We start from the raw sequence: 26,595 nt of genomic DNA, 5'->3' as shown, positions 1-26,595 counted from the left end.
TGCCTCATACATACTCACCAAGCCACTCACCACTGCCAAATTCAGACACTTAGGATCACTGCCACTTGTGATCTGTAATTTTCTGTTTACTTTTATTCTTTTGTATACACTAAATTAATCAACCAAGGTGGAAATTGTTAATAAATGGTCAGTTTATTCAGTTAGCAGTTAGTGGAAGCTAGTTATTTGTTGTTAATGATCTGTCACATGTAAACCAATTTCACACGTGCAACTAGGAGTTAGTTGAAGTTAGTTGGTTGTTCAGTTTTGACAGTTAATTCTATTAACTGTTATTTTTGATAGTTTTGCATTTTTTGTCCCTCTTAGTTCAGTTTATATATATAGCTTATTAACTCAATTTTTTTAAAGGGTTAAGCCTTGTACATACTCTCTAATTGTAATTCTCTCCAAGATTAATAAAACAACTCAAGATTATTCAATCTGTTCATTACTTTCTGTGCATTAGTTCTTGACAGGTTTTGTAGCAGTATTGTTGCAACATTGCTACAGCAGCAATGCTGTTAGTTGTGTTAATCTTTGCCTTTGATTCCTAGTGTTCAATCTCGATTGCAAAGGTGATCTTAGATCACAACAAGTGGTATCAGAGCAAGGTGTTTAGCTCAATCAAGATTAAAACTCGAGGATATCAAGAAACTCAAGAAGATGGCTGCAACAAGGTTTGAAATCGACAAGTTCAATGGAACTAGTGACTTCGGGTTATGGAGGATTAAGATGAAGGCAATGCTTGTTCATAATGGAATTTCAGAAGCAATTGATCAAGAGAGTCTCAAAGAAATTGAAGATGAGAAGAAGAAGAAGAAGAAGAAGGAGAGATAGAAACCAAGGCACATAGTGCTATTCTTCTCAGTCTAGGTGATGAAGTCCTAAGGGAGGTATCTAGTGAAGACAAGGCTGTTGGTTTATGGAACAAACTCAGTTCCATATACTTGAAGAAGTCCCTGTCCAATAAACTATATTTGAAGAAGAGAATGGACACTCTTAGAATGGATGAGGGGAAAGATTTGAGGAATCACCTAGATGAGTTCAACAAGATCACTCTTGATCTCTGCAACATTGGAGTGAAACAGGAGGAGGAGGATTTGGCAATTATACTGTTGAGTTCTTTGCCAAGATCCTATGAGCATTTTGTTGATACTATGTATGGTAAAGAAACTCTAACAATGTCCGAAGTCAAGGCTGCTTTGAATTCTAAAGAAATCCAGAAGAAAACAGAGGACAGTCAAGGTGAAAATGGAGAGGGTTTATTTGCTAGAGGAAAGACACAAAAGAAAGATTTCAAGAACCAGAAAGGAGGCTACAAGGGAAACCAGAAAACCAAGTCAAAGGATGACTCGAGGGGAACAATAGACAAGAAGTGTTTTTACTGCAAGAAGGAAGGCTATTTTCGAGATGAATGCTTGGCTTTGAAGGCCAAACTCAAGAAAGAAGGCAGAAAGAACAAAGAGAAAGGAGAAGCTGGTGTTGTAGCAGATGGCTATGAATCTGCAGATGTGTTGGTGGCCTCTAATGCAGATTCTGGTCATGAATGGGTTCTTGATTCCGGATGCTCATTTCACATGTGTCCAATCAAGGAATTGTTCAATGATCTTGAAGAAAGAAAGGGAGGAACAGTTTTTCTTGGAGACAACAGAGCCTGTCACATACATGGTACTAGATCAATCATGCTCAAAATGCATGATGGAGTCAAGAGGAGGATTCAGAATTTCAGGTATGTACCAGACCTCAAAAGAAACTTATTGTCAATTGGTGTACTAACTGAAACTGGTTGTAAAGTTGAAATTGATGACAAGTTTCTTAAAGTCATGAAGAATTCCAAAACATGTTAGAATTATATATTTTACCAGGATCTTAGATCTACTCACAAGTATGTTGATTTAACAACCTAAATATGAACTTCTAAAACGATAAACAAAACACATAAAAGTTAAGAATAACTTACAGTGATGGCAGCGGAATTAAGTGTCTCCTTCCACTCAGATCTCTAACCCTTGATTCCTATCTGTAGCAGAGTATAATCAAGATCTGAGCCCGAATGTCCTTCAGTTGTATGTGATCCTTCACAGTCTTCCAAACTATGATTGAGGTACTGAATGATGTGTGTGGGCAATTCTCTCTCACAAAGGAATTCGAAATTCTCTCTTCTTTTCTCTCTTAATTTCGTGTATAGTGATTGCATACAAAGGAAGCATCAAAAGCATACCAAGAGAAGAGAGGGGCGGCTTTATATAGGAAAAGGGAAGAGCTCAACTTTCCAAATAAGCAGTTTCTTCTTTTACTGTGTAATTGATTAACTGCCTTATTTAGTGTGATCCACCACTTTCCTATTATTGCTAAGCTTTGATTAGCAATTACATGGCAATTAAAACTGAAAATAATCATTGGGAAACATGCAAAGGGAGTGGCCGACCATGGTGTGTTATGGGCCTCACTTGGATTTTGCAGTTTCCTCAATTTTATTTCTATTTCTCCAAAAATACCATTTTCCAATTCTAACCATTTAAATGCCAAAACTAATTATTTAATAACTAAAATAGATTATTAAATAATATTGTCATTTAAAATAATTATTAATTAGACATGCAAAGTCTCTCAATTAATAATTAAACCTAGAAATCCTTTTATTTACAATTTCATCCTTAAACTGTGAGAATTCACAAATTAGACATAGTCTAACTTTTAGAATTATAATTGATCAATTATAGAGTCTTACAAACAGTATAGTCTCAACTAGAATGGGGACCATGGATCTGTATTGCTGAGCTTCCAATAAGTTGAACCGATTTACCAAGTAAATCCCTAACTTATTAATTCCTTGTTGAATCCACTCTTAGAACTTAGATATGCACTCTCAGACTTATATAGAGCATACTATATGTTTCACGATATACATATGCTATCTCATTTAACCATTGTTATAATCTTAATGTGATTAAAAGATCCTCTATATAGATGATTTACATCGAGATGGGACAAATTTACCGTTTACACCCCTCAATGTATTTTGCCCCTTAAAACACTTAGTTACCTGTAAATGATGTTTTAGTGATCTAATATGTAGGCACTGAAACAAGAGCTCATCCATTTACTTCTATTTAACTAAGCTCGAAGGGAATCATCACTTGACTTCTATACACCAGTAGAAGCTATAGATTCCATATTTATGTTCAGCACTCCCACTCAGTTATGCTATCATGTTCCCAAAATATACGTATCACCCTGACCCAAATGTAGGCTTAACTAATAAATCAAAGAACATGAATAGCACTCCTGAGATTGAGCCTGAGCATATCAGGATTTAGATTCTCTTAATCTAAGATCAACTTCTGATATTGACTTGGAAAGATACAGCGGTAAGTTTATAATATCTTATCTAAGTTCAATATCGGTCCAGTCCAATGTATACTCCATACATTCGAAACTAGTATACTTTACCAATGTCTTGGAAAGAACATAACACTTACTCCAAGTGTAAGTATACTTCATCGCTGATTATCACATCAGTGTAAATCCAAAACACTAATGAACAGGGACTAAGTCTTTTGAATCATATAATCACAATCACATTCCACTGTATTGACAATACTGTAATTGTGAATGACTATATGTTCTGGATTTAACTGATTTTGTGCATATATCAAATATGTATATTAAACCATAAACATGTAACATACATGTAATCATAAATCACTTCAAAATTCTAAATTGATAACTAAGGCCTAGGCCTCACCTACAACAAAAGCTACAATCCAGAAATTCAAGTTTCAGGCTATGTTGATTCGGACTATGCAGGCGGCATAGACATAAGAAGATCTATTACTGGTTATGTTTTCACAATGCAAGGAGGATGTGTGAGTTGGAAGGCAAACCTTCAAAAGGTTGTAGCATTATCCTCAACAGAAGCTGAGTACACGGTTGCTACTGAGGCAATCAAAGAAGCAATTTGGCTAAAGGGTCTAGCAAAGGAGATGGGTTTCGAGACTAAATATGTCACTGTATTCTGTGACAACCAGAGTGCTCTTCACCTAATGAAGAACCATATGTTTCATGAGAGATCAAAACATATTGACATTAAGGTGCACTTCATTAGGGACATAATCTCAAGCAAGGAAGTTCAAGTTCAGAAAATTCACACTAATCACAATCCTACAGACATGTTCACCAAGGCAGTGCCTCATGCCAAATTCAAACACTGCCTCGATTTGCTTCACATTGCAGGCTGAGATTATTTTGTTCAAGCTTCATGGGGTTCAATTTTTGTCGATCCTCTTGGTTATCATGAGTCAGATCAAGGAGGATTTTTTGTTAATGATCTGTCACATGTAAACCAATTTCACACGTGCAACTAGGAGTTAGTTGGAGTTAGTTGGTTGTTCAGTTTTGACAGTTAATTCTGTTAACTGTTATTTTTGACAGTTTTGCATTTTTTGTCCCTCTTAATTCAGTTTATATATATAGCTTGCTAACTCAATTTTTTTTAAAGGGTTAAGCCTTGTACATACTCTCTAATTGTAATTCTCTCCAAGATTAATAAAACAACTCAAGATTATTCAATCTGTTCATTACTTTTTGTGCATTAGTTCTTGACTGGTTTTGTACCAGTATTGCTGCAACAATGCTACAACATTGCTGCTGTTAGTTGTGTTAATCTTTGCTTTTGATTCCTAGTGTTCAATCTCGATTGCAAAGGTGATCTTCGATCACAACAAGTTAGTTACTGTTAGTTGGCTTTCCTATTTTTGGGTAAGCTATATATACTATACTATACACATCTAAGAAAGTAACTTGTATTCATTCATTGATAGTAATCAATACAACAGATACTACTATTTTTTCCCAACTCTCTCTCTCTCTCTCTCTCTCTCTCTCTCTCTCTCTGGTTTAAAGGTACTATATTCAGTTCGAGTGTGCAATCATACATGGTGTAATGCATCTGTAAGAATCGATTGTTTCCCAACACAAGCTATGTTTTGAGCTATTCAAACGCCCCCAATCCTCCTCATGCCAAGCAAATAATTAGATGGTAACCTTTGTTTTATTTTTTTATTTGGTAGCTAGCTCTTTGAAGTAAAAACTTGTTGATCCATCTAGTTTTCTTAGAATTTCTTCATTGGGGCAATATATGCCCACCATTATTAATCTTTAACTTATAAAAGTATTGTAATCTCAACAATTAAACACATACTCTACCAAATAAACAATAAGCTGAGTCACATAATATATCATATAAAATATATGATTGAATAGATAGTCTTAAAAGCCACTGAGACTAGGTCTAGTTAGGGAATGATAGGAAAAAGAGAAAGGACATATATTCGAATTCAAAAACTCTAAAATATTAGTAAATTGTTATACTATTACGCTATACTTACAAAAAAAATAGTCTTAATATTCTAAATTCGAATCTCAACTTATAATAAATAAATAAATAAATATTATATACAAAATTACAAAAACCACACGTATATTATAATGGAAACATGCTAAAAAAATTTAGAACAAAAGTATAACGAGTGATAGTGAAAACAACATAATAATAAATAAGTAGGAATGTTTTTTTATTATTTTTTTTTTATAATAACTATATCAATTAAATTGTTCACATGCTTAATTTACAGCCATCTCATGTTTAAGTGGTCTATTAAATTTTCTTCATTCTCTCTCTAATAATTAAGTTTGAAAAAGAAAGGTAATTATTTTTAATATACAGATAATAAATGTTACTCTCTTGCTCTAAGATAATATTTAATAAATGTGTAACAACCAAAGATTTGTCTATATCCTACATTTTACTAAGAACCTAGATACCATTTTCATTGTAATAATTGTATAACCTTTCCTTTTATTTCCAAGAGTGTCCACTCCTTTTTCTTTTTGTCTTCTAGCTATATATGAGAATAATAGGTTGGATTAAAATTGTCATGAAAATAGGATGATTGGTTAGAAAAATTAATATATTATTCCAAAAAAAATATTGGTCTCTCTACCAAACGAAAAGTAATATAGTGAGGCACTTAGGTATCTTTTGAGTTATGGCATTATTGTAGTAATGCATACTTGATGTATATATTTATATGTTATTTTGAAAAGTTATGTTTCTCTGTCATTTTTTTTTTTTTTAAAAAAAAAAAAATTAGGTTGGGATGAGTCTAAGTTTTGGGTTTAGGGTCACGGCGAGATTTAGGACAGGTTTGGAGATCTGGGACTGGGGCTGTAAGCGGGGTGCGGGTACGGGTCTATAGGTTCGAGTGTAGGTTTGGGGTTTGGGCTGGGTCTGGGGTCCAAGTTTAGGTTTAGAGCCTGGGACGGGTACGGGTCTGTGTCCAGTCCCAGTCCATTTCCGAGTCCAAAATTGGGGTTCGTATCTGGGATCGGGTTCGAAGTCCAAGTCTTGTTCATATAAAGATCTCATAGTATTAAAGTGTTTTTCAAAAAAATAAAAAATAAAAATAATTTAAGAAACATTAGCCAAATGCAATTGATATTTTGAAAACTTCAATAACGATTTTAATTGTCATTTTTTAAAATAAAAAACAAAAAATGATACCAAACAAGCATTTATATTTTACGTTGTTTTTGTCATAATATATATTCTTCTTTCTCTCTCTAATAATTAAGCAATTATGTAGTGAAAGAAATAGTATAGATAAGAAGGAGATATTATTGTCTTATAAATAGCTATGAAATATCAGTTGATGAGTACAACTATATATCCATATATATTATAAATTTTATGTATATCACCCCAAAGAAGTGCCTACCCTCCTCTGGTGGGTATAATATTATTTATATATATAATATAATTAATATATAGTATTAATAACTAGTTTAATTAACAAACATATATATATATATATGTAAATTATATATTTGAGTTATGAACAATATTCTTGAAGACAAGGGTTCGGAATACTAGCTCATTGCGGTAAGTATATATTAATTTTCTTCTTCTTCTTCTTCTTTTTTTATATATATATATATATATTTATGTATATATACATATAGGAATTCTTTACATATATAAAAATAAAATATATACAAATTTTTTTTCTTTTTGATGAACAAATTTCAAAATTTTTTATTGTGATTATGTAAATGCTATGATTTCTACTTTTAATGGGGTGTTTATGATTTTGGATCATATAAATTTGAAATGAAATATTATCACATGATGTTGTGTTTATGATTTTAATTCATGTTCTTGCCCAAATAATGATTTTATAATGATTTTATTAAGTAGAAGAAGGGAAAGAGACTGTTTTTTTATTTTTATTTTGATGTTTTTGGATAAATGTTTTTTTATTTGGATTTGTGGTAGTAGAAATTTAGTATATTGTACGAGTATTTAAAAAAATCATTCATAAACGATGAAAAGTACAAGAGATATGAAAGTATTATTAAATGACAAGTAAAATATAACCTAATATTTCTCATGTTTACAAAACTTAAACTCAGAAGTACCCCACTTATGGGATTTTTTTTGGGTGGTCCTACAAAGAAAAACCCTATATCTTTATATATTAAAAGTGTCTATCTAACGGCAATTCTTGGTTTAACAATTTTAACAGACTGTTAACGTTAAAAGTTAACAAATAAATAAACCAGTAATTAAACCCAAAAAATTAAACAATCTTTTTTTAAATTAAAAAAAATATCTTACCCACATATCTCTCTAACAAATCCTACAATTTTTGAAATTTTTTTACACGGATTCATTGAAATTCAAAAAATAAACCCAATAATTAAACCCAAAAAATTAAATAATATTTGCGATTAACTTACATATCTCTCTAACAAACTACAATTTTTGAAATTTTTTTACACTGCTTCATTCAAATTTCAAAAAATAACCCCAATAATTAAACCCAAAAAATTAAACGATTAACCCATTCATCACCCATACAGGCAAACACAATAAAAGCCTCTCTCTCAATTTCACCTATTTTCATATTTCTTTCTCATCTCTGACAATAGGGGTGTTCGAGGAACAGAATGCAATCATCAGTTGTTAATTCATGACTTCTTGTAGGTTGACAGTGGTAGCTTCTTAGGAATACTTGTACACATTAATTTTGATTTTGCTCTGTTTTTGACTCCATATCTAAGATTTCTCCTTGGTAGTGAGAATGTTCCTTCAAGTGTTAGTTATTCTTAATTTTGTAATATTTGTAATATATATCTAAGATTTCTTCTTGGTAGTGAGAATGTTCCTTCAAGTGTTATTATTCTTAATTTTGTAATATTTGTTTTTCCAGGTCAAAGATGTTCTTGCTGGTATTATTTTAAGAACTGGAACAAATGCAACATATATTATAGCCTTATTATTATTGTTTCCAATATGTTTTTACTAACATTTGTAGTTTAATTCAAACTCCATTATATTGGACATAAAAGTTTAATTTAAATTTATTATTCAAATCTCTCTAAATTAAATATTATTTATTTTTGATTCATTTATTTCTTTCCGAACTCATAATATAATACTTAATATAAAACATAGCATACGTGCATCGCACGTAACAATATACTAGTATATTTAAAATATATCTATATTATATTAAGGTTAATTAGGAATTTATTCAAAAAAAAAAAAAGGCTAATTAGGAATTTTCTCCCCAAATTTATTATGCTCTCTGAACTTTTTTGACCGTTAAAAATTCTCCCTGAACTATTGAGATTGTTAGATTTAATGATTTTTGTCTAATTTCATTCAATTTTATTGTTTTAGTATTGTTTATGTACTAAATTATGCTCTCCAAATTTTTATATCTACCAAATCATATCTCTCAAACTTTGATATGTACTAAATCATGTCCCCTGAACTTTCATCCATATTAGATTTTTTTTTACTAAAATTAGACAAAAGTCTTTAAATTTAACAATCTCAATAGTTCAGGAGAAATTTTTAACGACTTTAAAACACTACAAAAAACTGCTACTTTTAGTGATAAATTTTTAATCACAACATAAATTTCTTGTGACTAAATGTGACTTTTGGTCACAACAAAAATTTACTTGTGACTAAAACATAGTATTTAGCTACAAATTGTCACTAATTTAGTTTTACTCACAATAAATATTGTAACTAAAAACACATTTAGTCACAACAAATTGTAATTTTTGCGACTAATATTTTTAGCCACGGATCTTTTAGTCACAACATTGAAATGATAATTTATAATTAATCACAACTTTTTTACTTTAGTCACAATTTTTGTTGTGAATAAAAGTAAATTTTTTTGTAATGAAAGTTTAAGGGGCATAATTTAATACATGTCAAAGTTCGGGGAGAAATTCCTAATTAGCCTTACATTAAATACGGTTAAAGCTAGTGGTGTTCATTTTTAAAAATACTAAACATCTCTACTATTTTTTATTTTTTATATTAATTGTGCAAATTTAAACTCATTGTAAATATTTAAAAAATAATTTTTTATTATTAATTTTTTACTAAGTCCACATATAAAAAAAATATTTTTATTATTGTTTTTTTTTTCAAACAATAAAACTGAGAAAATATTTATGTTTCTTAAAAAAATTAATGTTGTAACATCGTATCTTTTTTACTGTTAGTAAAAAAATATCTTTTTATTATTATTATAAAAAATAAAATAAAAGTGTATGATTTTTTTATAAGAAAATGAAAATAATTATAAAGTTAAAATATTATAGTTAAATTAAAATTATAGTTCATAATAAATTTTAATATTATTATGTCTTTTTTATATATAAATATAATTTAAATTAAACATTTTTTTAATAAAAAATAATGTCATTTATTATTTCACATAATATTAATTTACTAATTAACCGTTTTTTTTATAGCACAGTACTAAGGGTCAGTTTAGCACAACTGTGCTGTGGAAAAAAACAGTTGTAGCTATGCTGTGAGAAAAAACAATTGTAGCTGTGCTGTGAGAAAAAACTACTGAGTGTTTGATAAATATAATTTTAAAACATGCGTGAGTTGAAAAAATTATATATAAGTGTTTGGTAAACTAAATGATTAGATAGCTGTTAAATATATAATTACTAAAATAGGTATGATATTTGTTATCTAATTTATTTAAATAATTTTATACATATTAATATATTTATAAATATTATTTATTATATTATAAATTACGATAATTTTTTTCTTATAATATTTAATTCTTTTAAATATTTATATAATAAAATAAAAAATTAAATTTTCACTAATAATAATAAGATGATTGTTGCGCAATTTTTGATCAGAGAAAGATTTTTTTTTTTCTGGAGTAAGGATGAGACTGAAAGAATGCATGTAAGAAGCTCTAAAATTAATTGGTAAATAAGGAATTTTAAAATTAGATAAGGGCAATTAGGTTAAGTGAAAAATTTATTAAACTAAAATTGTAGCTTCTCTTAAAAGTTAAAATCTCAAAATTAGGGTGGACCAATATAATTACTCCTGTAATAATTCAAGGGTGAAAGTTTTTTTTTTTTTTAATCTTTTTTTAAGAACAATATATATTTTAACCACTCAATTATTAATTGTTCAAGTGCTTTACAGTTGTTTTTTTTTTTTTTTTGAGGGAATGCTTTACAGTTGCTTGTACTCTTGTTTTAGTTGTGTATTAATGTTCTTCAGTCTCTCTCTTCAATAATTAAGTTAGGAAAAGAAAGCTAGAAAAGGTTTGATACATAGATAGATAATAAATGTTCAAGCAAATGTACTTTTTAAACGTGTGATTTAAAAAATTAGTATATGGAGTATTTTTTAATTTTTTTTTTTAAATTTATAGGTTAGATTGCTTCGGTCATTTTTACGTAGATTGCTATATGAATTATGGTTGTGATTTAAGTTATCGTTGGTTTCTAAGTGAGTTCTTAGATTTCTGTAAAAATATAAAAAATATTATTTTAAATACACTGTAAAAATTAAAAAAATTCCAAAATTAATTATTTTGTATTAATTTTTATAACTAATTTATACAACGTGCTGAGGGAGCACGAATGAAAAAATTGGAACATAGCTATAACTTCATGTATATATATATATACTAGGTGATTGTTACGTGCCAAGCCACGTAGTGTTAGTTTTATTTAATATTTTAGTTTTTTATTTGAATTAATAAGTAAAATAGTATAATTATTTGAACGATTTATTTTATAAAAATAAAATATGTGTCAGTATATTTAGTAAGTAAAATATAGTTGTGTTATAATAATGTATGTTATTAATAGTAAAATGTACATTAATCTTCTAATTGAAAAAAGTTCTATTATCTCATTTCATATCTAATAATAGCTACACAACTATATATTTATAGACTTTCACATTCTTTGCAAATTACTAATAAGCACCTCTTGGTGGTAAAATTAAAAATAAAACTAAAAATAAGCACAAACATATAAGGTAAATACTAATTACAGTCCATTTTATCTTTTTTTTATTATTATTTTTTTAAGCCCAAGCCCAAAAATGTCTAAGCCAACACAATCAATATTCTTTTATATTATCTTTTCTAAATATTTTATCTATATTTTTCTTTTTTAAAAAATAAATAAAAAAATTATTAATATTCTCCCAACATAGGTTTGTTAGAGAGATATGTGGCTAAGATGATTTTTTTAATTTAAAAAGAGATTATTAATATTTAAAAGATTGTTTATTTAAAAGATTGTTTAATTTTTTGGTTTAATTATTGGGTTTATTTTTTAACGGGAGATCAAACCTAATCGTTAAATTTAACAGAATATTCTTTTATTTTTAAGTATATTCTGTTAAACCAAGAATGTTAAACAAGAAATGCCGTTAGATAGGCACTTTTAATATATAAAGATAAAGATATTTAAGTCAACCATCAATTACTTAAAATAATATTTGATAAATATTAGAGTTAGTCTTATATTATTAGAAATAAATTATCATAAATAAGATGAATGAGTCTCCCATTATTAATTGCCAATTAGTTTTGAGAAAATTTCATTCATCTTAATTATCTCAAATTCTAACATGATATCAAAGTCATCTGTTGTGAGCCCAAAGTGCTACTGGTCTAAAAAGCCGTTTGTGATCTGTTGTGAGCTAAAGTGTTACCGGTCTAAAAAGATACTTTCACTATCTCCACTTTAACCTCTATTTGGGACCTTTCGGCCAATGTGTGTCAGTTTCCAATGTTGAGTTTTTGACCTGTTTTAAAATCTACAAATTTTTCGATATTTGGCCTAAACGTGATGGAGGGTAGTTAGTCCCACATTTCTTATGTGTGAAAATAAATTGTCATATAAGATGAATGGGCTACTCCTCACATTAACATTTTGTTTTGAGATGAAACCTCAATTCATCTTATCCCAAATTTTAACAATAAATGTGTATAACAACCAAAAATTTGTCTATATAATAAATGTTTCTATATATCTTGCTCTAAAATTAGATTTTAACTTGCTGATCTCTTCTTTTCATAGCCTCTTCGTGAGTTGTATATATATTTCTCTCTGTTTCATGTATAAATAATGTAAATTTATATATATATATATAAATGTCTAAAAATTACTTTGTATATATTAATCGTAGTTATAAATTACTTTGTATGCTAATCGTAGTTTTGATAATGATATTGCAGTTTTTATATATATTAATCGATCGAGTAAATTATAATGAACAATCTTGATCAAGACAAGGATTTGGTCCCATTGGGGTAAGTATTTTCTTCTTCCAAGTTATAATGTGTATATATATACTAATTAATTAAAACACCATTTTGCTATAATTTTATATAGTAATTAAGTCAAGTAAGATCTGTAATGTATCTCAAAAAAAAAAAAAAAGGAGGAGGAGGAGGATCTGTTATAGCATTTCAAGAAAATTAGAAAGAATAAGTGTTATATAACTTATAATATAATTTAAGGTAAATACTTTTTTAGACTTTTGTATTTTTCAATTAAATAATTTTGTATTTTGTAAAAATAAACATAATAATACTCTCATGGATTTTGGTAAAACTTTTTCGTAGTTAGGATTAGAAAGAAAATTGAATCACTATTAGAGATATAAAATAGGGTTTGATCACCAACGATATATATATATTTCGTAATAGTGTTTTTGGCTGGTCAGCTCTCCTAATTATTGTTTCATTTGCATTTAACTTTTTAAGTTAAAATTTTAGCGGAAAAACTCTCCAAACTATTGAACTACTGGTAGAAAGTTTAACGTATTATTCAGTTAACTGTCAGCACTTCTTAGGTTGCCCGAGTTAAATGATTTGGTTTAGTCAATATTTTGTACACCGCTTGTAGAAATGACCATATATAATAATTTTATTCTAATGACGGTATAAGTTTTAGTTATATATATAAGTGTATTCTTAATGGGTATTACACCCATGGGTAATATTATGAAAATTTTGAGTTTTTTTTTTTATCTAATTAAAAAAAATCTCTTGTTTTTATATTATATAAGTTGAGATTGTTCTATCGGCCGAAAAAAAAAATTAAGAGTATGACTTATAAACGAGAGATTACTTAGTCTTATAATATGTTCTCTCACTTCAAAAAATATTAGATTAGTGTGGCTATAAAATGTTGTTATTACTTATGATTAGTTTTTGAATATATAATGTATATATACACTTAATTTTAGGGATAATAATATTCCAAAGCAAGAAGATGGAAGACAAGACAACTTGAAAGTGGACAATATATTGAATCCATGGGCAGCAGACTCTCTACTATGGACTAAAATATTCTTAGCTTCATGTGTGATTGGAATCTCAATTGATCCATTGTTCCTCTACATACCAATTGTAGATGATGATCGAAAGTGCATCGAAAAAGACCATAATATGGTGATCGTAGCGCTTGTTTTACGATCTCTTACCGATTTTTCATACGTTTTCCATATCTGTTTTCGGCTTCATACTGCATTGAAAATGTCCAAGAAACTTCATCAATCCATTTTCAAAAAGTTTCCATGGTCTTATCTTTTCACTGATCTTTTGTCAATTCTTCCTCTTCCTCAGGTAATTAATAAGATTGATGAGTCTACTTAAAGTACTTTATTTTAATAAAATTTTGTTGTATTTAAAAATAAGAAATTTTTTGTAGTGTTATTAATTGGGCCACATATATTTAAAAAGAGTATTGCTGCTAGGCACCTTGCACGTGTCGTCCTATAATTAGTTAATAATTTTCTATAATATTACACTTAGGTATCATGAGCGGCCTTTAACATTTCTCTTCTCTAGTAATTAGCCACCTAGCTAGTTGGGTTCGGGCACAAAGTCGAGCCATATAGCAATTTCCAATGCTTACTATATAATTTATATAGCTAATATGATTAAGAATTGTGTTTAATTAGGTGATAATTTTAATGTACTTCTCGAAGATTACTGGATCTAAATCTTTGACGGCAAGAAAGTTCATCAACTTAATACTTCTTCTCCAATATGTGCCTCGAATTTTTCGGGTGTACTTATCAACCAAAGAATTGGCAAAGAATTTTGACACACTCACTGGACGTTTATGGGTCAGAGGTGGCTTCTTGTTTTTCTTCTACATTATTTTTGGTCATGTAAGTATTATCATTAATTTCTCCTCATATATTTTTAATATAGATCATAGTTCATTTATAAAATAAGTTTTTATAAATATATAAAAAATATCATAAGTAAACATTTTGAAAAATTCTTTTTAAGATGTTCCAATATAATTAAATATTTTAAAAATCATTTCTCAAAAACTTCGACATTTTTAGGTGTTTGGAGCGTTTTGGTACTTCTATTCAATTTATCGCGAGACAGCTTGTTGGCATCATGCTTGTGAATATTATGGGCCAAAAGAATGTACACTTGGTCCTTTTGACTGTCATCTTGGGAGTAATCATCCTATAAAGAATTTAACAAAGCTAAATCAGTTTTGCCCAATTAGTCCACCAAATCCAGAAATCTTCAATTTCGGAATATTTTCTGGAGCAATCGAGTCTCGGATAGTCAACAAAACAGATTTTCCCCAGAAATTCACTCGTAGCTTTTGGTGGGGTTTGAAAAATCTAAGGTTTGTAAATAAAATGTTTATAATATTTGATGACATTTCTAATTATTTTTTATATCTCATGTTTTTTTTCTTTCTTATTTGTAGTTCTTTTGGTTCCAACCTTGACACAAGTAGCAATGTACAAGAAAACTTATTCGCCATTCTCATTTCTATCTTGGGTTTACTTTTATTTTTATATCTTATTGGAAATTTGCAGGTATGAACTCTTTGTCTTTAATTACTTGATCAATGATCTCATATCTTTATACATTTTTCCCATACAATTTATTAAGTAAGGCGCCTAATAATACTGTATTGATGTGTTGTGAAGTGTCACTAAATAATTTTAGAGTCACTCAATGTGTATCACTAAAACCTATTTTTCTAGTAGTGTCAATTATTAATTATAGAAAAAGAAATGTATTCTTTATTGAATGTGTCTAAATCTATACAAGAGTTAGTTCTATACCTTTACAAGATTGCTACTTATAGCTTTAGGCTAGAACCGGTACATGCACTTTGGTAAAGTTAGCAGTCTTAACTAAATTAACTGACACTAACAGCTAAGACTACAACTTCTAACTGCTATTAGGACTAGGTTCAATAACAGACATAATAAAAAAGAGGGAGAAAGGATTAGGGATTACACATTTCTAACCATAATCCTTGTAACTTTGGTATTCAGGATCCATGATCAGTAGTTAAAGAGTAGTCATGAGTGTCCACAGAGAGAAGCTTGAGGCAGTAATTGAACTTGACTGATGGTAGGGGTTTTGTAAGCTTGAGATTTTCTCTAGCTTTACCTTACCCTTTGCTATAACATCTCTTATATATAAAGTGCAGCCTAACATCAATATGTTTGTGCTCTCATGGGATACTTGGTTTTGTCACTAAAAGCAGTGATAGAACTCAGGTTTACACCAAGTTCTTTTGTTAATCCTTTTAGCCAAAGTGTCTCTTTAATAACTTCTTTACAACCCATATATTCAGCCTCAGCGGTGGACAAAACCACTTTTGGTTGAAGTTTTGCTTTCCAATCACTGATTTCGGAATATAAAACGAGTTTGAGACCTTTTAGTATCCAAATCTCCTACATAGTCCAAGTGTACATACCCTAAGACTTCTGGTTTCTTAGTGTTAGAGCAATAAACTACTCCAAGTTTTGAGTTTTCCTTCAGGTACCTCAGCATCCATTTGACAGTCTCCCAGTGTTCCTTTCCTGGCCTGCTCATGTACCTGATGATCGCACTCATTCCATGGCACCAATAACAGATCATAATGTACATAATGTTGTCCACCACACTGTTGATAGAGAGCTTAAAATGATGAGCTATTGAAGTCGTTTGGCATTGTCAAAACCAAACCTTTTTAGCACCTTAGAGATGTAACAACCTTGAGAAATTAGCAACCTTCTCCGTTTTCTATCTCTATGTTAGTGTTGGAAGCTTTTCTCACCATTGATACAGAGTATCAAGAACAACAAACAGAAAGAGAGAAAGAACAAAGAACAGAGAGAAAGAGAAGGAAAAGATTGGAAAGGCTGAAAAGGTTACTTGCATTAATGAGCTGGAAAGTTTATATACAGATCAAAACAGAAATAACAGAAAGTAATGAGAGAGAAACAGTATTAACAAACTCTAACCAACTATAACAGAATTAACTGCCTTTACACTCCCCCTCAAACTTGGAATTGGTACTAGGACCAATGCCAAGTTTGTTTCTGAACAACACACATCTGGAAGTGGAAGTAGCTTTAGTGAGTCCATCTGTAATTTGATCCCAGGCAGGAACATGTTGAACCTTGACAAGCCTTTAAGATAGTTTTTCTCGAACAAAATACAAGTCCAGCTCTATGTGTTTAGTCCTGGCATGAAGCATAGGATTAGCCGTGAGTAAGATCGTGCTTAAGTTGTTACACCATATGACAGGTGTACGGGGAAGCTTGACATGAATCTCTGTAAACAGAGAGTGCATCCACGTGATTTCAGACACAACTTGAGCAAGACTTCTATACTCGGCTTCAGTGCTTGATCGGGAAACTGTGGGTTGCTTTTTGCATTGCCAAGCAACCAAATTGGAGCCAAAAAATATAGAGAAACCAGAAGTTGATCTTCTGTCATCAGGATCACTCGCCCAATCTGCATCACAAAATGCAATTACATCGAGATCAGATGACTTTTGCAGAGACAAACCATGAGAGACCGTGCCCTTAAGATATCTGAGAATCCTTTTTACTGCATTCCCGTGAGTGTGAGAGGACTGGCCATGAATTGGCAAACTTTATTAACACTATAGGAAATCTCGGGACGAGTGATTGTCAAATATTGCAAAGCTCCTACTATCGATCTGTATTGCTGCAGATTGACCACAGGATCTCCTTAGTAAGCAGAGAGTTTTAATCCACCAGTCATTGGAGTAGGAGCAGACTTAGCGTCCTGCATTTGAGCTCTACATAACAGATCTTGAATGTATTTACCCTGAGATAGATGCAGCCCTGTTTCAGTATGCTCAACTTCAATGCCCAGAAAATAGTGCAGATTTCCAAGGTTCTTGAGAGAAAACTTAGTGTCAAGAGCATGAATGAGATCATTAACCTGTTTAGCATCACTACCTGTGATAATAATGTCATCCACATACACTAATAAAATAATCATGCAAGTGGATGAATGTTTAATAAACAAGCTGTGATCTGACTTAGATGACACAAACCCGAAAGACAAAAGAGCTTGATGCAATTTGTCAAACCATGCCCGTGGGGCCTACTTTAGGCCATAGATGGCCTTATTTAATTTGCAAACCAAGTGAGGAGCATCAGGCAACTCAAAGCCAGGGGGTTGTATCATGTAAACCTCCTCTTGCAAATCCCCATTCAAAAAAGCATTATTAATATCGAGTTGTTGAATACACCAACCTTTTGCTAAGGCTAGAGATAACACAATCCGAATGGTCACTGGTTTTACAATAGGGCTAAATGTCTCAGTAAAGTCGAAATCAGGTTGTTGATGGAAGCCTTTAGCAACCAACCTAGCTTTGATTTTGTTTATGGTGCCATCTGCATTAAGCTTTATCTTGAATACCCACTTGCATCCAATAGAAGTTTTACCATCAGGCAAAGGAACATAAGTCCATGTTACATTTTTTCTTAAGGCCCCCATTTCATCAGACATGGCATGTCTCCATTTTTCTTGTTGAATGGCAGTTTTCACACTGGTTGGCTCTTGAAAAGTCAGATAAACCTTAGGCTTGTATATCCCAGATTTGGCTCTTGTTTTCATGGAATGATTATTGACAACAGGCAGATTAGATGAAGGAACAGACTGAGAGTTCACAGGTTGAGTTTGCACAGATTGAGTAGGTACAGGTTGAGTAGACACAAGAGAAGGGGGGATGGACTGAGATGACACAGATGGTGTTGACTCAGTTGGATTAAGTGGGACAGAGCCAGGCTGAGAACTTGACTGAGAAGAATCAGTAGAGACATGAGAGATAGAATCAGGTGGAGGCTCAGGAAAAATTTCAGGGTGAAACACAGGTGTTTGAGAATGAGTGGACAAGCTATCTGTGGGAAAAAGGAATTCAGCTGTGTACATTTGAGTGGATATGGGAATACTAGCAGATGGCATTTGTTCTTCAGAACTGGGAACCACAGGGATAGATTGAATAGTGTGTTTCTGGTATGGGAACTTAGTTTCATCAAAGATCACATCTCGAGAGATGTATAGCCTTCCAGAGGCATCTAAGCACTTATATCCCTTATGGTTCAGACTATACCCAACAAAAGTACAAGGGGAAGACCTATAGTCTAGTTTGTGTCTATTGTAAGGTCGTATATTAGGATAGCATAAGCACCCAAAGGTCCTAAGGTTGCTGTATTCAGGTCTGATTTGAAACAACAGTTCTATAGGAGACTGTTGCTGCAAAACTGGGGTAGGAAGTCTATTGTGTAGATATACAGCAGACCTAAAAGCCTCATCCCAAAATTTTAGAGGCATAGAAGCATGAGCAAGTAAACTTAACCCATGTTCAACGATTTGTCTGTGTTTTCTCTCAACTAGACCATTTTGCTCATGTGTAGTGGGGCAAGGATGTCTATGCAAAATTCCAAACTGTTTTAATGGTTCAGTAAATGATCTAAACTCCCCTCCCCAGTCAGTTTGAAGAACTTTAATCTTTCTGTCTAATTGGAGTTCAGTCTCATTTTTAAAGTTTTGAAAAGTCTTGAGAGCCTCAGACTTGTTTTTGAGTAGATAGATCCAAGTAAATCTAGTATAGGCATCTACAAAACTCATGTAGTATTTATAACCATTGTAGGAGGTGACATAAGAAGGGCCCCAAAGATCAGACACTATGAGTTGTAGAGGCTCTGTATAAACAATTTTAGATGCTTTAGGAAAAGGCATTTTGTGAATCTTTCCAAGACAGCAGGCATGACAAATAGAATGTTCACTTTTATTACTTCCAGAGAGATTACAAGATTTCATGACAGAGTGAACAACTCTTTCACTAGGGTGTCCTAGCCTATTATGCCATAAGTCAAATAGAGACAAAGATGGCTTGTTACAAGAATTACAATTGTCATTAGACTGATGAAAATTGCTAGAACTAGATGTAACAAAACAGGCAGGAGATTGATCTGTGAAGTTGGTAGTTGAACATGAGGAAGTGGGTTGAGATTGCACCTGAAATTTCCCTGGATCAAAAGTATATAGGCCATTGTGCAGGGTCTCAGTCAAGATTATGGCCTTGGTCTTCGAATCCTTAACATAACACACAAATGGGTGAAATTCAAAGAAGACATCATTATCAAAAGCAAACTTTGACACACTCAAGAGATTTTTGGTAATTTCTGGTATATGCAATAGATTTTTAAGGATTAAAGGTTTATCTGAATTTTGAGATTTAAAAAGAGCAGAACCAGTGTGTCGAATTGCCAAACCTGAGCCATTTCCCACATACAGCCGTTCTTGACCATTGTATTCATCATGCTGAGCCAGATTATTCATGTCTGGTGTGCAGTGATTGGTAGCACCTGAGTCAGGGTACCACTTGGTGTCTGATCCTTGTGCTGAGTTAATTGCCTGAGTAGTATGAGCTTGAATAGGTTTGGTATTTTCCTGAACTGGTGTTGCACCAGTAAAGCTTTTGTCAAATCTATAGAAGCACTCAAGAGCCAGATGCCCAATCTTGTGACAGATTTGACACTGAGGTTTGTTGAGATTGGTTTGTGATCTGCCTCCATACTGATTCGAATACTCTCCTCTTCCAGGGTAGTAATTGGTCGATTGTCCTGAAGGAGTAAAGCCAGAGTTAGATCCTCTATTTAGATACTGATTAGAAAATTGAGGAGAGGGAAACTGAGATGGATGGTAAGAGAACTGACCTCGAGGAGGATTGACACCTCTGAAATTACGATTAAAGTGAGCTAGGAAGGCTTCATAGGGCCATTGATTCTCCTGATCTGTTCCTTGTTTTACAGCAGCAAGATTGACATTCAGATCCACTTCTTGATCTGTCTTTTCGATTCTTGACTCAGATGCAAGTAGCAAGGCTTCAATTTCAACTACAGAATATCCTTCGATTCGAGTATTGGAGGAGATAATGAATGTATCATATTCATTGGGTAATCCTTTGAATATTGCAGCTATATGATCACGATCAGAGAGAACCTCCCCAACTGAAGCTAACAGATCTACATGCTGTTTAACCTTGAGGAGATATTCATTAAGCGATTGAGATCCTTTCTTGAGGTTCTGAAGTTTGGTTCTAAATTCCAGAATTTTTGATGACACTTGAAGAGTAAAGTGTTTTTCCAAAGCATTCCATATTTGTCTCGTAGTATTGCAGCCAACCATTCTCGTAAGCAAGCTCTCGGTCATGGAGGAGAGAAGCCAAGATATTAACAGCTGATCTTGAACTTCCCATTCCAAAAACTCAGGATTTTGAGTGTGACCTGCACGATCTGCATCACTAAGATATTGAGAAGGTGGAGCCTGATCTTGAATATACTTCAGAAGCCTATTTCCTCTAATGGCAGCTAACACTTGTTGCTTCCATAGGAGGAAATTGTGATCATTTAGCCTGATCGACAATGTGTGATTGAAGTGGACTGGGGAATATTCATCATCTCTGTTTCTGGTTCGATTTGGAGCGAAGAAGCCTGGAGGAGGTCCAGATTGTGTCGAGTTGGAGTTAGCACCAGCAACGTTTGCCATATTCGCCACCAATGGTGGGAAAGGCTCTGATACCATGTTAGTGTTGGAAGCTTTTCTCACCATTGATACAGAGTATCAAGAACAACAAACAGAAAGAGAGAAAGAACAAAGAACAGAGAGAAAGAGAAGGAAAAGATTGGAAAGGCTGAAAAGGTTACTTGCATTAATGAGCTGGAAAGTTTATATACAGATCAAAATAGAAATAACAGAAAGTAATGAGAGAGAAACAGTACTAACAAACTCTAACCAACTATAACAAAATTAACTGCCTTTACACTCTAGAAATCTCGAACATACAACCCCTCATCTGAGATTTCTTCCTTAATCTTTGATTTTCTTTCAATTTCTTTAGACATCAAGGCATTATGAGCCTCTTCCAATGTTAATTAAAGAGCTCCTACCATACATCATAATGTCTGTGAAATGTTAATAGCTTTCTGTAGGCAAAGAATTGAGGAGGATTATCACTTGATCTTCATCGTCTATCTTTACCTCAATGTTTTCCAAATCAAGAATGATCTTGTTGAAGTCATCAAGATGATCTTCAATCGATTTCTTAGGTGACAATATGAAGGTATACATCTTCTACTTCAAGAAAAACCTATTTGCTAGAGACTTTTTCATGTAAAGCTGCTCGAGTTTCTTCCATAAACTTGCCACACTCTTCTCTTAGGATACTTTTCTTAGGACCTTATCCCCAAGACATAGAATGATGGCAATGTGAGCTTTTTCTAGCAGTTCGGACGTCTCCTTCTCTGCTTTTCCCTCGATCTTGCCTACATTTTCTATGGCGCCTTGAAGTCCATTTTGTACCTAAAGAGCTCACATCTTTACCATCCACAAACCAAAGTCATTCTTGCTCGTGAAATTCTTCAGATCAAACTTAGCATTCTCCATTATTCGTAGGATTGATTCTCGAGCAGTTGATGATCACAATCTTCACCTTTGGACTCAAACTCTCCCTTAATTTTTCGATACCAATTTGTTGAGAATCACTAGAGCTTGATCAAAGCTCACAACACGGATTAGAGATAAAACAATATAAAATAAAGAAAAAGAAAAGTGTTCTTTATTGAATGTGTCTAAATCTGTACAAAAGTTAGTTCCATGCCTTAGTTACAAGAATGCTACTTATTGCTTTAGGCTAGAGCCGATACAACAATCTTAACAAACTAACTAATAATCGATACTAACAACTAGCACTACTAACTTCTAACTGCTATTAGGACTAGGTTCAATAACAGACATAACAGAAAAGAGAGAGAAAGGATTAAGGGTCACTCCTTTTTAACACTCTACTTTATTGGGCACCTTTAGAAACCCTTAAAATGTAGAGATGCATGCCCTTATCATGTTTTCCATGACAATCTAACATTTTTTTATTGGAACAAATAATGATATATGTATATATATGTATATTATAGACATATATGCAATTGGAAACTACAAGATCAGAAGAGGCTCGAAGAAAAATAAGCATCATACAACCAGAAGTAGATTCTTATCTATCAAACCATGGCCTTCCAACTGAAAAAAGGAAACTCATTAATAGATGCCTAAGTCGAACGATTAGAGAAGGCAAAGATTTTGATGTCAAACATCTATTTTTTCTAGTTGAAGAACATGCTAATCTTGATCACCAACACAAGGGTCATGATGAGGTTTGTGAACAAATTGTATCTTACAAAAAATCTTATTTTAGTCTCAAACAAAATTTATTTATTTATTTTATTGTTCATTTAATTATTTATTTTGATGTAGACATTTGCTGGCTGGGTAACTAAATTAATGAAAGTAGAAAAGTCTGAGGGGAGTACAATGGAGCAAAAGGTAGAGTTGTGGATATCAAAAAATGGAATCCCTGATGATTTAGGGTCCAAGATTATGAATTATGTTCGGTTTAGAATGCAAGAAGAAAAAGATGTAGATATTGAGTATCTTCTACGTATTCTTCCTCCAACACTTGGAGTTTCCATTAAGAAACACATGTGTTTCTCTATCTTGAAAAAAGTAAGTAATTTTTATACATTTTCATTGAAAAATTATTAGGTAGGAGTATCACTTTCACTCCTTCTGTATAAGAGAAATTTTGTTTTTAATTTCGATGTATGATGTTATACATTATAGTTATAAATGTGTATATACATAACACTTTAAAAATTTTACTTTTAGTTACAACAAAACTTGTGACTAATTATAAATGATTATTCTTATATTGTGACTAAAAAATCTGTGGTTAAATCATATATTTTTAGTCACAATACTTGTTGTGACTAAAACTAAATTAGTGACCACTTGTAATTAAATACTATGTTTTAGCTAGTCACATGTAATATTTAAAAAGTTGTCACTAAAAGTAGCAGTTTTTTGTAGTGATAAGAACAAAGTGATACTTCTACTCTCTATAAATATTATGTATAACTTTTTATTGATCGTATTTGTAGGTTCCATTTTTCGAAAACATTGATGAAGATCATGTTTATGAAACAATATACAAAATTCTAAAGCCAGTTGTGTATTCAGAGAGAAGTTATATCATTCGAAAGGAAGAGCCTATTGATATGATGCTCTTCATCACACAAGGTATGATTTGGAGTTTTGGAAGTGGTACCACTCAAATGAATCGTCTTCAAAAAGGTGATCATTATGGAAAGGAACTAATAGAATGGAAATTCGAGTCGTCATCGTATGATGATTTTCCAATCTCTACAACTAATCTCAAAGCCCACAACAAAGTTGAAGCTTTTGCTCTTATGGAAAGCGACTTGAATATTTTACTAAGCAAATATTGGCTTAAGTTCTACCATAAAATATATGTTATAAATAAGAAACTGATGCCTGTGGGCTTGAAGACTATTGCAGTCAATGCTATAATACAAAATATTAAATGCTCCATTGATATGAAAAAGAAAAAAGGAAAGAAATCAAATAAGTTAAATCATCATGAAGTATCAGTTGAGATAAATCGATGCCCGCCGTGTCTGTTGCAATGTGGGTTTGGTCCGCACGGATGTTGCTCCATTTCTAGGTGTGAAGGAAGCTCTTAGTTGAAACTGATTGCTCAAATATTGTTTTATGCCATTCATAGTTTAGTTGTGTTGTTTTCTTCTTTTGGCATTGTTATGATCATGATTAGAGATTTACATTCTTCTTTAAGGAATGTTTTCATTTGTTATGTTAAACGGTCTGTTAACACTCTTGTTCATTGGCTTTCTCGTGTGTCGTGTTCATTCTCTGTTGCCTTTTGGTTGATGATTGTTCTCATTAATGAAGTTCAATCTTTCTTTTTTTGTTTTTCTTTAAAAAAACTAGTGATGGAGGGTTTATACTCTGTGTTTTTGTGTATTTGTTCGATAGGCCATATTGTAGGTTGATAACAATTCTTGTAATAATTTATTAATGGTTTGTTTTAAAAAAAAATTGTGTTTTTCCATATACCATTTTTTTAAAAAAAAAACTGTAATTAAAATGTGACTATAACAACTTGCAATAACAGATTTTTTTTTTGAAAAAATCTTAGTTCATTGATTAAAGAAGTAACATGGGATTCACAGGGGACAATCCCTCCCCTTGCCAAATAGTCAGATCCGCATCCAATCCTAGCCTTGTTGGCCAGATCATCCACAACTACAAAGTTACAAACTTCACACAAGTTATATCAACCTCTTAATGGTAAAGAGTGTTAATTCCATTTTTGGCATATTTAATTGATAAAAATATTTTATTATTTATTGTATATTTCGGCTGGTATGTATTAATATGGTTTCCTTATTATGTGTATCCAAACTTGGAAGGAAAGTTGTCTAGCTTTCCTATTTATGGAAATTGAGGTAAAAATAGTAAGTTTTGATTACACATTTATTCTTATCTAACCAGCTGTTTATTCTGATCTTGTGTTAGTTTTCTATTTTCTTAGATCAGATTTCTTGAAGAGAAAATCGGAACTAAACTTTCCTTTTCTATAAAAGGAAAGTTGTACTTACTGCCCACGATTCTGTAGGTACAGAAACGGAAATTCTTGGACTGATTGAAGAATTATTTTAGGAAAGTTTCTAGTGGGCTGGGGTCTGGTTCAGACCGTGTGTAAACTGTCAATAAGGTGTATATTGATTATAAATACACCTTATAGCAGCTAGGTTTTGTATCTCTTTCAAACACTTAGAATTGTATTCATATCTTAAGGAAAGAGTGTCTTTGTTATGTAGAGAAGAGCTGTTCGACTCTTACTCTGTTTATTTGTAGTTTGTATTGTCTTGAGTCTGTATTCAAGTCTACAACGAAGAAGAACATCAGTGCACCTTCAGGAGAAGGTATTTACAAGCTTTCAGGAGATTGCTTTTGAAGTCTTGCATCGGGAGGATACAAGCACATCTTTGGGAGAAGGGTTTTACAAGCTTTCGGGACATTGCTTTTGAAGTCTTGCATCGGGATGATACAAGCACACAACCTTTGGGAGATGGTTGTATAGGCATCCGGGAGATAGCCTTTAAGCCTTGAATCGGTAGGATTCAAGCACTCTTCAAGGTGATCGAAGGGAGTTCGAGCTCTTGGAGTTTTATTAAGATTCGGTTAGTAGGTAAAATACTTCAAGCTTGCGGCATACAATAAGAGGGAGTCTATTTATGCATAAGTCAATTACTTTGTATTTTTGATACCGATCTAATGAATCTTATCTCTGGGTGTGGCCCCGTGGACTAGTAACAATCTGAAAGGATTGTTGAAACCACGTACAAAAATCTTGTGTGTTTTTACTTTTATGCACTGTTTGTTTTTCTGGGTTTCTCTGGAGTTATAGAGTTGTATTCTGTAACCACGGAAAAACTGTTTTTCAATACCAGTTTCATTATTCCGCATTTAATTAATCACTTACTTAAATAATTAAACTGGAATATTAAAATACGGAATTTTAATTGGTATCAGAGCGAGTCACTAAATTCTTAGTGAGATCTTGAGGTTATTCCGTTTAATTTGGTTTGTGTGAGATGTCTTTGTTTGCAGAAGGAAGCTCTATCTCTCGACCACCTCTGTTGAATGAATCTAACTACCCTTACTGGAAGGTCAGGATGAGAGCATTTATAAAATCACAAGATGAGAAGGCTTGGAGAGCTATACTTACAGGCTGGACACAACCTACTGAAAGTGATGATAAAGGTAATACTAAGGTAAAACCTGAACTCAATTGGACTATTGAAGATGAAAAATTGTCTGGTTATAATAATAAGGCTTTACATGCTATTTTTAATGGTATTGGTGAAGGCTTTATTAAATTAATTTCATCTTATGAATTTGCAAAGGAGGCGTGGGAAATCCTTCAAATTCAATTTGAAGGTACCGCTGATGTAAAAAGATCACGTTTTACCATGTTGCA

At 32.0% G+C, this 26,595-nt stretch overlaps 1 protein-coding gene across 4 annotated transcripts in view; it reads left to right on the top strand.

Annotated features, from left to right (window-relative positions):
* The window catches only part of LOC115715710 (cyclic nucleotide-gated ion channel 1), a 45,674-nt gene extending 21,157 nt beyond the window's left edge, over positions 1–24,517 (top strand). The window contains exons 1-10 of one of the 4 annotated variants that reach the window (XM_061115209.1): positions 6,706–6,943; positions 8,274–8,292; positions 12,609–12,683; positions 13,625–14,003; positions 14,342–14,554; positions 14,738–15,036; positions 15,121–15,232; positions 22,652–22,888; positions 22,989–23,237; positions 23,672–24,517. In XM_061115209.1, the coding sequence (XP_060971192.1) occupies positions 12,643–12,683; positions 13,625–14,003; positions 14,342–14,554; positions 14,738–15,036; positions 15,121–15,232; positions 22,652–22,888; positions 22,989–23,237; positions 23,672–24,274 (2,133 nt within the window). In that variant the 5' untranslated portion in view covers positions 6,706–6,943; positions 8,274–8,292; positions 12,609–12,642 and the 3' untranslated portion in view covers positions 24,275–24,517. Of the gene's footprint in view, positions 1–6,055; positions 6,944–8,273; positions 8,293–11,922; positions 12,458–12,608; positions 12,684–13,624; positions 14,004–14,341; positions 14,555–14,737; positions 15,037–15,120; positions 15,233–22,651; positions 22,889–22,988; positions 23,238–23,671 lie in introns of those variants that run through there. The other 3 variants (XM_061115208.1, XM_030644371.2, XM_030644372.2) reach the window with 3 other exon arrangements.
* The last annotated feature ends 2,078 nt before the right edge of the window (positions 24,518–26,595 follow it).

This window comes from Cannabis sativa, chromosome 5 (genome assembly GCF_029168945.1).
Source record: "Cannabis sativa cultivar Pink pepper isolate KNU-18-1 chromosome 5, ASM2916894v1, whole genome shotgun sequence".
NCBI classification, from domain to species: domain Eukaryota; kingdom Viridiplantae; phylum Streptophyta; class Magnoliopsida; order Rosales; family Cannabaceae; genus Cannabis; species Cannabis sativa.
This window is presented reverse-complemented; position numbering and strand designations above follow the sequence as displayed.